The sequence below is a fragment of the Emys orbicularis genome, chromosome 9 (assembly GCF_028017835.1).
Source record: "Emys orbicularis isolate rEmyOrb1 chromosome 9, rEmyOrb1.hap1, whole genome shotgun sequence".
NCBI classification, from domain to species: Eukaryota; Metazoa; Chordata; order Testudines; family Emydidae; genus Emys; species Emys orbicularis.
This window is the reverse complement of record NC_088691.1, coordinates 19811471-19826513: the sequence shown is the minus strand read 5'-3', so window position 1 is coordinate 19826513 and position 15043 is coordinate 19811471. Positions and strand designations below refer to the sequence as shown.

General features: G+C 45.0%; 1 protein-coding gene across 1 annotated transcript in view; it reads left to right on the top strand.

Moving 5' to 3' along the window:
- Nucleotides 1-559: 559 nt before the first annotated feature.
- The window catches only part of AMOT (angiomotin), a 46002-nt gene continuing 31518 nt past the window's right edge, over nucleotides 560-15043 (top strand). The window contains exons 1-3 of the mRNA XM_065410877.1: nucleotides 560-645; nucleotides 2258-3158; nucleotides 13006-13462. Coding sequence (XP_065266949.1) covers nucleotides 2305-3158; nucleotides 13006-13462 — 1311 coding nt within the window. The 5' untranslated portion in view covers nucleotides 560-645; nucleotides 2258-2304. The remainder of the gene's footprint in view (nucleotides 646-2257; nucleotides 3159-13005; nucleotides 13463-15043) is intronic.

Genomic DNA, 15043 nt, shown 5'->3' with positions numbered 1-15043 from the left:
CATTTTTCCCATCTAAATATTGGGATAATTCTTACTTGCCCCACAGGGATGTTATGATGCCTAATTTATTAATGTTTGTAAAGTGCTTTGAGATCTTCTGATGGAAGGTACTATGTGTATATATACAGTATCATTGAAAGGCAGCCGTCAGGGCATCTTCAGCAGTGCAGCTTTCATTCCTACCAAAAAGGAAACCAATGGATTTAAAGAATTAGGGAGTTTTTATCACTGTTTCTCTTGGAGGCACAAATAGGACAGAGCATGAGGGCGACAGTTGTTCTCAAGGCAGAAAACTGTAATGATTAAGAAGTGCGTGGAGTTGGATGTTGTGCAGTAGGATTTGTTCATCTCATAGGGACTGAAATCCTTAGGTTTGGGAAAAGTGGGGAGTAGGTGAAGGGTTGGGGAGCATGAAATATTGACCAACTTTTGTAACTCCTGCTGTCCTCCTAACTGCTGGTTAAAATGTTCTCTCTTTTTCAGAATTTTTTGGGGAGTGAAGAGAGCATCAAGTGATCCCAATTACTGAAGGGACCAAAACCATTTCTGAGTGGAGATTTTGGACTTGCAGGCGGAAGGCCAGGTGTCCCCTCATGTATCAGAACTGCTCCTCCTGACTGAGGAAGTCAAAGTGACGGAAATAAGGTACATGCCAGAGTAGATATGATTTCAAAGAAGTAAAATTCCAGTGCGTGTGTCAGTATCTGAATTCCCAGATTGTTGAAAAGGCTTTATGGAATAGGGTGTGTTCTAATTTTTTCTCTGGTAGACTCTGGAGAAGAGCCTTCTCTCTTGACAGTACATCATAGGCAGTAGTTTGTGGCTGATATATCTACACTGTAAGCTGTCATGACAGAGTAGAGAAGGCTGGATGGACATGTAGTTAAGACACGTAATGAAGAAGACTTCAGAAGAGTCAGGGGACCTGGATTCTATCCCTGGCTCTGCCACAGACTGTCACTTGGGGCAAGCTATTTTTGCTCACACTTTCAAAAATGACCCTGGATTTTAGGTCATTTTGCATTGTATGCCCAATAAGGGACGTGTTGGGCCTGGTTTTCAAAAGTGCTGAGTACTTGCAACTCTAATGGGCGATTCAATGGCTTAGTCCCCTGTCTGACCACATTGGCTCACTGATCATCAAGCCCTTACTTAGGGCTTGTCTACATCGATCCATCAGCGGTCAATTTAGTGGGTCTAGTGAAGACTTGCTAAATCTACTGCTGATCGCTCCCCCTTCCACTCCTGTACTCCACCTGATCGAGAAGAGTAAGGGGAGTTGATGGGAGAGCGTCTCCTGTCAATGTCGCGTAGTGTGGACCCCACGGTACGTAGATCTAAGCTACGTCGATTTGAGTTATGCTATTCACGTGACTCAAATTGCGTAGCTTAGATCGACTTTTCCCTTTAGTGTAGACAAGGCCTTAGTTATGTACTCAACATTAATCTATGAGCTTCTTAAATGAGGTTCACAATGTTTTTCCTTTCAAACTCAGACTCGAACTCAGAGTCTGGATTTTGTGGGCCTCAATCTGATGACTCCTCCTCCTATCCAGAGCGCCCTCCCTCCCCCTGTAGTTGTGTGGTTGCAACTGATGTCATTTAGACATCTAACTACTTTATTATGCCTGTGTGTCAGGAAGTTAGATGTCTAAATGACATCACTTAAACCAGTATATAGTAGTGGGTGCAAAAGAGAGACTGGGCTTTAAAAATCTGCCCCCAAAGCTACAGCTACTCTAAAAAATAACCATCTAGTCAGGTGTTCATTAGTTTACTTTAAATGACCCAAGTGATGGGGATTCTCCTTTTTCACTCTAAGCATATAACTTATTTGGTGTATCTCTTGTTTTCTTCTTAAATTTAACAGATTACGTGCTGAGTTCCCTATTCTCTTCTTGGTCCTTGTTTATGTGGCAAAAATGGGAACCAGAATTCACCATTGGCAGGAATGGGTACAATGTAGACAGGGCTCAGTCATTTTTACCACCATGTTGTGAATTATAGGTCTCCTTTTTGCCAATGCTCAGCCTTCCTGTTTGGGGCATTTCGTCCATAGCCCTGCCGCCTGCAGTCAATGGAGTCTTCGCCACCTTATTAGGCAGGTCCTTCCAGTGTCTGACGGTCTTAATGACCCTCATTGTTATGAAAATCCTTTATATCTAACTTATATTTTTCTTCAGTTTCAAGCCATTGCTCCTAAACCGTCCCTTCTGTGAGGCAGTGAAGAGTTGCTAACCATGTCTCCTCTCCTTAGGTCAAGGGCAGCTTTTGCATTCCACCCCAAAGGCACCACAGTTTGAGATGAGGAATTCAGAAGAGCAAACAGCTACGACAGTTTTACAGCGTCTGCTGCAGGAGCAGCTCCGATACGGAAACCCAAATGACAACCGCAACCTCCTTGCCTTACATCAACAAGCCACAGGAAATGCACCCCCTTTCAACAGCAATGGGAGTCCAGGGTCTCAGAACGAAGGGCTGAGCACCCAGGACCATCAGCTTGTGACTCATGCTGCCCGCCAAGAGCCCCAGGGCCAGGAGATTCAGGTGGACAATAGCATCATGGAGAAGCAGCTCTCTCCAAGACTTCAGAACAGTGAAGACCTCCCAACGTACGAAGAAGCCAAAGTCCAGTCGCAGTATTTCAGGGGCCAGCCGCATGCTAGCGTTGGGGCAGCGTTTTATGTGACGGGGGTAACCAATCAAAAGATGAGGACTGAAGGGCGGCCTACGGTTCAGCGAGTGAACCCTGGGAAAGTCCATCAGGATGAAGGACTTAAGGACCTCAAGCAAGGACACGTTCGCTCTCTTAGTGAGAGGCTGATGCAGCTGTCGTTGGCCACCAGTGGTGTCAAGGCCCACGCACCTGTCACGAGTGCTCCACTTTCCCCCCAGCAGCCAAATGACCTGTACAAAAACTCCGGTTCCAATGATTTCTATAAAAACTCAGTGCCCACGCCTCCCCAGCCGAATATGAAAGCGATAGAGCACCGGGGCCCTCCGCCAGAGTACCCTTACAAAAACATGTCCACCCCACCCATGAACTGCAAACCTCAGGACCCTGGACATTTCTATGGTGATCATCGCATGAGCCAGCAGAGTAGATCTGATGGGCCTATGATGAGATATCAGCATCCTCCTGAGTATGGATCAATCAGGTAAGCAGCCCCATAACTGCTTAGTCACCTTCCCAACTTGGTGGTTTTTATCTTTATAAGAAGCAAAGAAGGGGCAAAACTCAGCCTCCGAATGCAGGTTGTGTTTGAACAAAGATCCCGTCTCTGTTGTGTTAGGCTATAGCTATAGTATGGTAGGACTGTATCCCAGGTGTTAGGGGCCAAATTCCTTGCCGTAGTGGCCTAATGCTGTTTAAAATAAAGTTTGACCTTGCAGCATAGATGGATCCATACTGAGTTTTATCCAGGTTCCTGAGCCATGCAACGGCTCTGCTGAAAAGCCAAAACTGTAGCATGATTCACTGTTGAAACATGCAGTCTCTTGCTGCAAGGCTAAGCCAGGCTTTAACTGGATCTGCCAGGACAATAGATTATTAGGGTATAAACCACACCTAAATGTTTTTATATGAGATCACTTAGGAAAGGGGAAAGTGCACCATCCTAGACTTGTTTGTTTAGCAGCCATTATTTTCCCCCTGAATTAATTGAGATCCTGACCTGTTCTAGTTTGCTCTAGTTCAGGAGTTGGATCTGATCTGGGGTCAATACTGAATCCTGGGTGGGTGAAGCAGATCAAGTTTATTAAACTGGAATGCAACCTGGCTCTAACCTACATTTTCTTTTGTCCTACCTAACTTTACGACCCAGCCCCGGGTGGATCAGATTTCTCTCTTAATCCAAGTGGAAACCCACTTAAAATGTTTCAAGCTAGTGGGCATCCGTGTAATAATTTCTGCCTTGTTTTGTGGCTGGAAAATGCTCTAAAGCAGAAACATGAGGTCAGTGAAGTATTACAAAAGTAGGCGGGGGAGGCTGTGTGTATTTGTGTCTAAAGCGTGGGGTGGGAGGAAGAGGAGAGCCGATGTTTTTGGAATAGATTCAGAGCTCTGGAGAATCTGAATCGATGTGGAGCCTTTCCAGCCCTATTGGAAGCTATTTTCGGGCTTCATTCGCCATTGTTTATGATCCAGAATGCTTTCTGCAGCAAAGGGGCCTGGTGAGATGGCCCTTTGATCTGTCTACATAAATAATAAATAAGCCAGGAAAGGAGGAGGGGTGTTTTTTTTGTTTGTTTTTTTCCAGTGTGACTAATGACTGCAGAAGTTGGTTGCAAATGGTTCACAAAATCCATAGGCAAGGCCACAAATTGCAATGCAAGCTGAAAAGGGCAAGAGACCCTTAACGATTATCCCTCACTGGGAATATTGTTTGTATCAGAGACTTAGCCTATTTTCTGTGTACAAAGAGAGGCATTTGAAACCACACCAACAGCCTATTTGTCTGTATTGGCTGGATCCTGGCCACTAGAATGGATTCAGAGAGAAGGAGATTCAGCTGGCAAGTTTTCAGGTATTGGGAAGCAACTTAAATTTGTCTTCAAAGCACTGTGAATCCACCGAGGTTATTTTTTAACCTGCATAGATGCACAGGGCAGAGGTTTCCTTTGGAAGCAACTGCTGAAATGGTGGAACAATTAGAAGACTAAAATGTTAACTCCTAATCCATAAATTACAGAGCAGCATAGCAAAACCCATCCCCCCTCCCTCCTTAAACATACTGCAATTAAAACAATAAACCTTCTGTGCTGCTAAAGGTGCAGCTGGGTAATGGACTGAGCATTTTAAAAGTGCACAACTTTTAAAAGGGGGACACTTTCTGAGAGTCAGGGAAGGACAATGAATGGCTTTGCAGCCTCGTCTGGAATGCTAAAAATCTTCAGAATTCTCTCTTGTCCATGCACTGGGGCTGCTTATATTTGAAAACCCAAATGAATCCTGATAAATAATTTTTTTTAACTGCACATAAAGGAAATAAAGACCTTTCTTTCTGCTGTTGAAACCACACCCACTTCTGAGGGTTTTTCCCTCTCATTGTTCAGTGGAATTTGAGGGTGACCTAACAACCCAGTTAAATGAAAACTGGTTGAGCAAGATAAACACTAGGGAATTCACAGCATTCTCATGATTCACTCTTTTGAGTCTGGGAAAAGAATGGTTGGTGTGGTAAGTTTAACCCACCAACTGCAAACTGTCTGCTCTGCCTCACCTGCTTCTGGGTGGTGGTAGTTTGGGAACATATATATGTTCATAATGACGTTGGATTCATGGAAATATCAGGCCAGCCAGGGATTCAGGCTGACACATCCATGTTATTACTTGGCACTTTTAGAAATTTTAAAAATAATTTAATATGAGTAAGATAAATGTGAAGCTTCACAGGCCTGATTCTCTCCCTAGTATCTGCCTGTTGCACTTCAGTGTTCATGATGAATAATTCAAGTTCCAGCCCCATTTAGGGCCTGATCCATCAGCTCTTGCGTGGGGGACTACTTCTGTTGCCCGCAGTGGGACTGCATTTGTGAACGAGTGCTGCAGAATTAGGCCCATAATTAGTATTTTTTCGGCATACTGTTTTCCCCTCTGCAGCCTGAGCTGTGTCAAAGTAGATGATAATCAGGTATGAATAGGAAGCAGAACGAAAATTCTTCAGTTAGATTTCAGCTGTCTGTTTGATCATGTGAAGACTGCTCACTTTGGTGGTTAATGTTTCCAAGTTTGGGATGGGAGGGCTGTGGGAGAAAGGGGAAGTGTAACTGCTTGAGCATGAAGGAGAGGAAGGGGAGAAGGAGAGTTTTTAATGAGCCAAGCACCTTCTCTGGTCTTTTTATTTCCACCTGGTGATTTTGTGCAATATGTGATGTGTGCAGTGCATGCAACATTCAGGGCTTCTAATGCAGGAATCTACATTGTTTTGCTTGCTGTTCTTATTACCATGTAGTATTTTCCAACGTCTCTGCCCTCACAGCTAAAATACCTACTTTCTGTTTTAGTGGGCAAAACCACAAATCAAAGTACGTAATCTGCACCGCTCCATGTTGTATGCTGCACAGAGATGCACCAGGGAGAGGAAAGGAAGCAGGAATTCTCTCAAGATGCAGTCTTGAAAGTGAAGAGGCCCTTAGGAGTTGGTTTTCCCAATTTGGGAAACACTTGATAAAATTATTGCTCTAATTTCTTCTTCAGTTGGAATTTCTGATGTCCCCATCCAGTATAGCTTATCGCTCAGTTGTACACTGGCGCAAATTTAATAGATAATATACATAGATTGTGAGCTTTTTCTTGCGTGTTTGGATAATGTCTAGCGCGTAGTGAGCAGAACTGTAAATAAAAAATATATATTTACAAGTTATGCATAAAACGTCAAGTTATGGATAGCCATTGTCTTTCACAGAGTGAAGTATTTGTTGAGTTGGTTAATAACTTGCCAGCCTTATGTGCTCAAAAATAATGAGTTGGGCCTCAAACATAATGAGATTGGCTTAAAAATCCTGAAGTCAAATACAAACAAACAAAAATCACAAAACGTTTTGGGTTCATTTTATTTGTCTACTGGTTTCTGAGCCTCTGTGGTTCACTGAGGTCATGTTCTCAAGCTCTTCCCCCTACCTATGAGGGTTAGAAACATGCTATATTAAAATAAAGGTGACAGTTGTAGTTCTCTCATTATCAGAAGAATCCAGGAGCTGGGGCTTTGAGAAAACCACCAACTACCACACGAGAAAATTGCAGGAGTTAACAACACTGAATAACAATTTGAACTTGTATATTGAGCTTTGCAATTGAGGATTTCAGGGTGTTTTTAAAAGGTGATGGTATTACCCCCATTTTACAAATGGGGAAAGTAAAGGAATTTAGAATTTGTGGCTTGCCCAAGATCAGACATGTATCTGGTGTCAGAACTGGTAGCAGCACTAAGGAGTCCTGGTTTTCAGGTCAGTGCTGGAACTGACTAATTTTAAAAGGTGAGATGCAGTGTAGGTGAGCTCTAAGACCCTGAGCCTGTTGGCAATCTTGGAAATGTATTCTGTTTAGCAATAGCCCAGCTGCGATTTTCTATATCTACTTTTTTTTCCACTAGTTTTTTTTTTTAAATTATTACTGTTATCAAGAACACATGCACAAAAATGGTATCTCCCTTCAATACTTACCTGCTCCTTCTGGTTTTTCTTCACCTGCAATCAAGTGAAGAGGTGGAGAGAGTTGTGACGGGTTGGATCACAGAAACCCCCTTGGGAGCTGCCACCCGATGTGCAAAGACTACCCCTGCTCCTATTTTCCATGCCAGCTCAGGACTCCAGCACCCTGTCTTGCTGAGCCAGACACTCCTGTCTGCTCCAACACAGACCCAGGGTCTGAATCACTTGTCCCAGAGCTGCAAGTTTACCTGAAAACAGCTCACAGAAGTGTGCTTGTCTTTGGCACTCAGATGCCCAACTCCCAATGGGGTCTAAACCCAAATAAATCCATTTTACCCTGCATAAAGCTTATGCAGAGTAAACTCATAAATTGTTCGCCCTCTATAACACTGATAGAGAGATATGCACAGTTGTTTGCTCCCCCAGGTATTAATACATACTCTGAGTAAGTTACTAAATAAAAAGTGATTTTATTAAATACAGACAGTAGGATTCAAGTGGTTCCAAGTAGTAACAGACAGAACAAAGTAAGTCACCAAGTAAAATAAAATGAAACGCGCAAATCTATGTCTAATCAAACTAAATACAGATAAGTTCCTCACCAGTTCCAGAATGCTCCCTTTTACAGGCTAATCTCCTTTTAGCCTGGGCCAAGCAATCACTCACACCCCCTATAGTTACTGTCGTTTGTTCCAGTTCCCTTCAAGTATCCTGGGGGGGTGGAGAGGCTCCTTCCTTAGCCAGCTGAAGACAAAATGGAGGGGTCTCACATGGGTTTAAATAGACTCTCTCTTGTGGTTGGAGACCCCCCTCCTCCCTCCTATGCAAAGTCCAGCTCCAAGATGGAGTTCTGGAGTCACCTGGGCAAGTCGCATGTCCCTGCATGACTCAGTCTTTACAGGCCGAAGCCATTGTCCACATGGTATCTTGCATGTCTCCAGGAAGACTTCTTACGTGGATTGGAGCATTCCAAGATGCATTGTTCTCCAAGTGTTTCCTGATCAGGTACTTAACCTGGCGAATTCCTTCCTAAAGAAAGGTTTCAGAGTAGCAGCCGTGTTAGTCTGTATCCGCAAAAAAGAACAGGAGTACTTGTGGCACCTTAGAGACTAACAAATTTATTAGAGCATAAGCTTTCGTGGGCTACAGCCCACGTCTTCGGATGCATATAGGATGGAACATATATTGAGGAGATATATATATACACACATACAGAGAGCATGAACAGGTGGGAGTTGTCTTACCAACTCTGAGAGGCCAATTAAGTAAGTGAAAAAAAAACTTTTGAAGTGATAATCAAGATAGCCCAGTACAGACAGTTTGATAAGAAGTGTGAGAATACTTACAAGGGGAGATAGATTCAGTGTTTGTAATGGCTCAGCCATTCCCAGTCCTTATTCAATCCTAAATTGATCGTATCTAGTTTGCATATCAATTCCAGCTCAGCAGTCTCTCGTTGGAGTCTGTTTTTGAAGTTTTTCTGTTGTAAGATAGCCACCCGCAGGTCTGTCATTGAATGGCCAGACAGGTTAAAGTGTTCTCCCACTGGTTTTTGAGTATTATGATTCCTGATGTCAGATTTGTGTCCATTAATTCTTTTGCGTAGAGACTGTCCGGTTTGGCCAATGTACATGGCAGAGGGGCATTGCTGGCACATGATGGCATATATCACATTGGTAGATGTGCAGGTGAACGAGCCCCTGATGGTATGGCTGATGTGATTAGGTCCTATGATGATGTCACTTGAATAGATATGTGGACAGAGTTGGCATCGGGCTTTGTTACAAGGATAGGTTCCTGGGTCAGTGTTTTTGTTCAGTGATGTGTGGTTGCTGGTGAGTATTTGCTTTAGGTTGGGGGGTTGTCTGTAAGCGAGGACAGGTCTGTCTCCCAAGATCTGTGAGAGTGAGGGATCATCTTTCAGGATAGGTTGTAGATCTTTGATGATGCGCTGGAGAGGTTTTAGTTGGGGGCTGAAGGTGACAGCTAGTGGTGTTCTGTTATTTTCTTTGTTGGGCCTGTCTTGTAGGAGGTGACTTCTGGGTACTCGTCTGGCTCTGTCAATCTGTTTTTTCACTTCAGCAGGTGGGTATTGTGTTTTAAGAATGCTTGATAGAGATCTTGTAGGTGCTTGTCTCTGTCTGAGGGATTGGAGCAAATGCAGTTATATCTTAGAGCTTGGCTGTAGACAATGGATCGTGTGGTGTGTCCTGGATGGAAGCTGGAGGCATGTAGGTAAGTGTAGCGGTCAGTAGGTTTCCGGTATAGGGTGGTATTTATGTGACCGTCGCTTATTAGCACAGTAGTGTCCAGGAAATGGACCGCTTGTGTGGATTGATCTAGGCTGAGGTTGATGGTGGGATGGAAATTATTGAAATCATGGTGGAATTCCTCAAGGGCTTCTTTTCCATGGGTCCAGATGATGAAGATGTCATCAATGTAGCGCAAGTAGAGTAGGGGCGTTAGGGGACGAGAGCTAAGGAAGCGTTGTTCTAAGTCAGCCATAAAAATGTTGGCATACTGTGGGGCCATGCGGGTACCCATAGCAGTGCCGCTGACTTGAAGGTATATATTGTCCCCAAATGTGAAATAGTTGTGGGTGAGGACAAAGTCACAAAGTTCAGCCACCAGGTTAGCTGTGACATTATCGGGGATACTGTTCCTGATAGCTTGTAGTCCATCTTTGTGTGTATTCCACAAAGCCTCCCAAAGCTTACTTAGAAACCAAGCAAGCATACAGCCCATATTCTTAACCTCAAGTAGAAAATGATATATATGTACAAATAGGATGAATAGATATAGTAGACCATAACCTTTACGGAGATATATTACATGGCACAGGCAGCACAAAACATATTCCAGTTATGTCATACATACATTTATAAGCACCTCCTCCCCATAAAGCCTGATGGGGTACACTGTCACAAGAGTAATACTCTTCCCAAACTTTACTCACCATTGCAGAGTAACAAAATACTTCCACTAAAATGATCTGTATTGAAGTAGTGAGTAATGTTGACATTTAAATGATCCTTCTTAGGCTTACAGTGTTTGTTAAGAAACCATTTAGATTAATGGAGGCATTTGACCTGTGTTGGTTATTGCTTCAGGCTGTCTGCTGCATACTTGGACAGAGGGTACATCAGTTCATGTCTGGAAGGTTTTCTTGGAAACATAAGGGTTGGAAACTTATTTATTTAAAATGTAAATTCATGCAGAAACTGATGGGACCACTGTCGGACAACATAGTGCTGTGTTTGACATCATGGTCAGGTTATTATGGAAATGATTGACATCACACAGAGGATTATGATGTCATTTGGGAATAAACTCCAGGAGCCAGTGAATTCTGAAGAAGCAAAAGTCTAACTTTCCATGTAACTTTCCTTGATGATTTAATAAAATAGCTCAAGATTAGCTTCATCTGCAGAATTTTTTCTAATTGGGATATTTTTTCAGAGGTTTCTGTGAGACATTTGTGGCCACTTAAGGTGGAATGTTAGGGGCAGGTTCTCTTTTAGGTTTTATGGTTAGAGGAAAGGGTTGGGTGTCAGGAAGACTCAGATTCCTCTCCTGGTTGAAGCATTGACCTTGAGCAAGTCTCTTGACCTTTTTGCCTCAGTCTCCACTATTGGGTTAAAAGAAAAGTTTAAAGCAGTGACCTCCCAGTAGAGAAATAACCAGATGTTACTTCTGAGCTGAACATTGCTGAGGAAATTAATTGCACATCTTCTCTTTCTTCCCCCAATCCCTGAAAACCACATGCTGCATCTGATCTTTCCTAGGGAAATGCATTCATTGAAATAATGTTGCTAGCAATCAGTAAGTACCACAGTCATTAGAGGGTAGTAATGATCTGGACAATAACCAGACCAGTACTTAGTTTTTCTGAAGTGACAGTGAGTTACCTCTCTGGCTGCGTTTGTTAGCCTGCTAGGGAACGTGAGAGCCAGAGTGGGGATTTCTACCCTATGTTCCTAGTAATGAGAGACAACAGATGTAACTTGGTCCATGTAAACAGGGGTGGCTTTGACCAGAAGAAGGCCAGTTAAAAGTAACAACCACATGTTGGATACAGTGGCAGGCATTTATGTTAAATAAGGCATAGGACATGTAACCCAAGGTAGTATATCCCATGCAGAAGCTCAGAATATATGACCTCTAAAATATCTTGCTAACAAGATGTGATTAACGCAGATGTTTCCTCTTTGGATGTGTATGAAAAATTGGGGCATGAGCTTTTGTACAGTACAGGAAGGCGATTCTAAGTGCTCAAACATCCTCTGACAAATATTTCATGTAACCCTTTAGCTACTAATCCACTTAAGCACTTGAAATCATTAATTAATGTTTCGCTGGATGGAATGGAAGGATGTCCCTGGGGAATTCTGCAGTGCAGCAGGTGTGTTCCACCTAACGTCCCTGGTACGTTCCGCAGTAGGTGTCTTCCACCGGACGTACTTGGTACGTTCAGTAGTGCAGAGCAGCACAATAGGTGTCATTCCTCCTGGCCAGACCTGATGCAGGGTTGCGAGTGCATTCCACCTGTAAGTTTGAGCAGCAGCCAAAGGGTTAAGTAGTTACAGCAGAAGAACAGGAATGTTTTACAGAATGGGAAATACCAAACTTGTCCTGTACCAGGATAACTTTTAGGAAGGGATTGGACACTGTTTAGAGAACTAGGCTGTTAAATAAAAAGTGTCCTCAGAACTTCACCAAATTGAACTTTTTTTAAAGGAGGTGGGCATATGTGCGTGGGAAATGTATGGTGGGATGGGGAGAGAGAGATCCTCATGTTTCCTCATCTTTTGCTCCTTCCCACAACAGTATGAGAGTTTTTTTCCTCCAGGGCTGGCCGTGGCTCCCCATGCAGGCTGACAGTGCTGTTCCACACATCAACCAGAGGGAGTCTCTGGAGGGAAGAGCTCTGACACTCCTTTTCTTAAGGCTGAGCAGTCTATTAGATATATGAAGTGCTCAAGTGACAGCCGCCATCTTGACCAACACACCAGGATGTGAGCTGGGGACCTCCAGAGCTGCATGCATGAGCTGCTACAGCTTGAGTTAAAGTTGTTTAGACGGATCTGTGACAGACTCTCATCCTCTGCATATCGGGTACAGACATGATCTGTAAAATACCTGTTGAGCTGGGACTGAGGAAGCTTCTGGACTCAAATTCTGATCCCAACTGTCAGGCTGGCTATCACCTCCTTTTAACTCTCTCCGCTGGCAGTGCTGTGGCTCATTAGTGGGTATTTCAGTGTACTTCAGCCAGCAGCAGCTGGCACAGTAATAAATAAGACCATAGCCTGTTCCTTTTAAATCTGTATCCTGAATTGCAGAAGGATATTCATTGTTGGCAGGACCTTTGCAACGGAGCCTATGCAATTCAGTACAGGACTGGCTCAACTGTCCTTAGTTTAATATTTTATCCATGTAAAGTGAGGAAAAGTGTAAACACATAAAATAGTTCTCCTCTTTCAACAGTGCAGATTTGATTTTTAATAACTATATTGCCAGTGTATTCTGAATTACAATAGGGCTATTCTGGAGTGGTTGACAGAGTGGATCTCAAGGTAGTTTCTTATGCCATCTCTGTACAAACGTACTCATGAGCTTAGGACAGTCGTTATGTTTGGGATTTTTTTCCACACAGCTGGTTAGTGGTTTTGAAGCGCTTCTTTATATGGTTTTTCATACTTAACATATTTGCATTAAAGTCTTATGCATGGAACATCCATCCTGCCAGTAGCAGCTATTACATGTACTTGTATTCGGCACCTTGCCATATAGTTTGGTTGATGTGTGATGCTCTGCAGAACTTCAGCTGAATTTGCTCTTATTGTTTTACAGGCAAAACCCTGATCTACACCTGCAGTTACAGCAGAGACCCCCTCACCATCACAGCCCAACTTCCTCCTTAACGTCCTTGGGATCTTTGACCTTACTGCAGTCTCCACCACCATCCAGATTGTCTCCTTCCCAGCATCAGCAACCCCTGACTCCAAATCAGGGAGACCCATGCTTTCTACCACGGACCCAGCAGCTGTTCCTGTCAAACCAGGTCCATCAGGGAGATTTCTACCGACTATGCCACCCCGGTCTAGGCCAGCAGCAACAGCAGCAAGGAGATTCCTACACATTAATGCCAAGAGCTCAGCAGATACCTTCTCCTTATCAGCAGATGCAAGTAGATCCTTTTGCCATTGTTTCCAGGGCCCAGCAGATGGTGGAGATCCTGTCGGAGGAGAACCGATCCTTACGGCAGGAGTTGGATGGGTGCTATGAGAAAGTGGCAAGGTTACAGAAGGTGGGTGTTGAATGGAACTGACCTTCTCCCTTGTCTAATAGTCTCTGTAGTTAAAATGACAACAAAACAAATGTGAGCTGGATGGTTCAGGACCTGGGCAGCACATGACGCTTCCCCTTGGGGAGGCTAGCGTGTCCCTTCCACCTATGGTCCGGCCCACGCTCCACTCCCGCTCTGTCCTAGGCCCTGCCTCCTCCCCACTCGCTGGTCCCTCCTCTCCTTCCCCCCCCACCTCTGCTCACCTTCCCCCCACATCCCTCCTCCTACCAGAGCTCCACAATTCTCCCCCTGATTCCCCTGTATTACCCCATCCTCCATGCAGTGCACCCATTGCCCCCACCCCCCATTCCATCCTGCTCCCTGCATCTCCCTTCACCCGCCTCCTGCCCCTTCACACATCCCTGTTTCCCCTTCAATTCCCTCTTGCCCACACCCTTGAACAGCTGTTATGTGGATTGCCCCTGCAAGAGGTACACTGGGCTGCCCTGCTTCAGAGCACACAGAATGCAATATAAGTCCCATAAACAGAGAAGGCTCAAGAATACCACTTTGAAAAGCAGCAGCAACTTTTCCTTTAGATTCAGAGCAAGGGGGTTTGGTGGAGGAAATTAAAGGCTCCCCAGGAAAACTCTGATACCTAGGAGTAATCTCTTCAGTTAGAGTCTCCTCTTTCCCCTAACCCAATAAAGCCACTCTCCTAATGGGGAGTGTTGGGCGGGGTGGTAAAACTGTGAGAAAGGAACATTATCGGTTTCTTGCTTTAAATGGCACAGGAAGGGTAATTGTGCACAAATACTGCACTGCGCTGTCCAAGCCGTTAGTGCTCTGATCTCGTAGCAAGTAATGAGTAACACTCAGATGGTAGGGAGGCAGGCAGGCATGTACAAGACTGCACTGATGGTGCAGAGGAGGGGCGTGCACGTCTGCAGGTATAGCTGAGGCTGCGAGGCGAGGGGCATGCAAGTAACCCCATGTGTGCGCAGAAGGAGCACAGCGCTCCCTTGCAGCTGCACTCTCTCCCGTCTCTGTTCCCCCATGTGTCACTGTCCCAGCCCTCAGCACACCGCAGGCTGGCTTCACACACCCTGCAGAGAATGGGAGCTGGCCTGGAGGCAGCTTTCCGGGCTACAGGGGAGGGAATTGCAGCAAGCCCAGCTGGGAGCAGCCTGGGGCCAAACCCTCCCCCTGCAGCCAGGGTAGAAACGGGAGGCACGGGGTGGGGGTCTCTTTTACCTTCCATCCAAGTGGTGCCCTCCCTGGGGGCAGGGGCTAGGTCCAAGGAACGGGTGCCCTAGCTAGGCTGAGGTCTCTGCACTGGGGAGCAGCAGGAATGTTACTGCTCAAGAGTCACCTCTCCCAGCTGCAGCCAGGGCTCAGGGACCTGGCAAGGAGCCTGTGATCCCGAGTCACTGCACACAGCAGGGTGGGAGTGCAATTCACAATCACTTCCTGCTGCTGCTGCCGGGAGGCAGGGAGTCCAGCCATTCTTCCCAGCCAGCTCCTCCCGGGTCCTAGCGAGGCGCCAATCCCATTGCACTGTAGCCCCCCTGCCCTGGAACCTGCCCCTTGGGGGCTCCATGT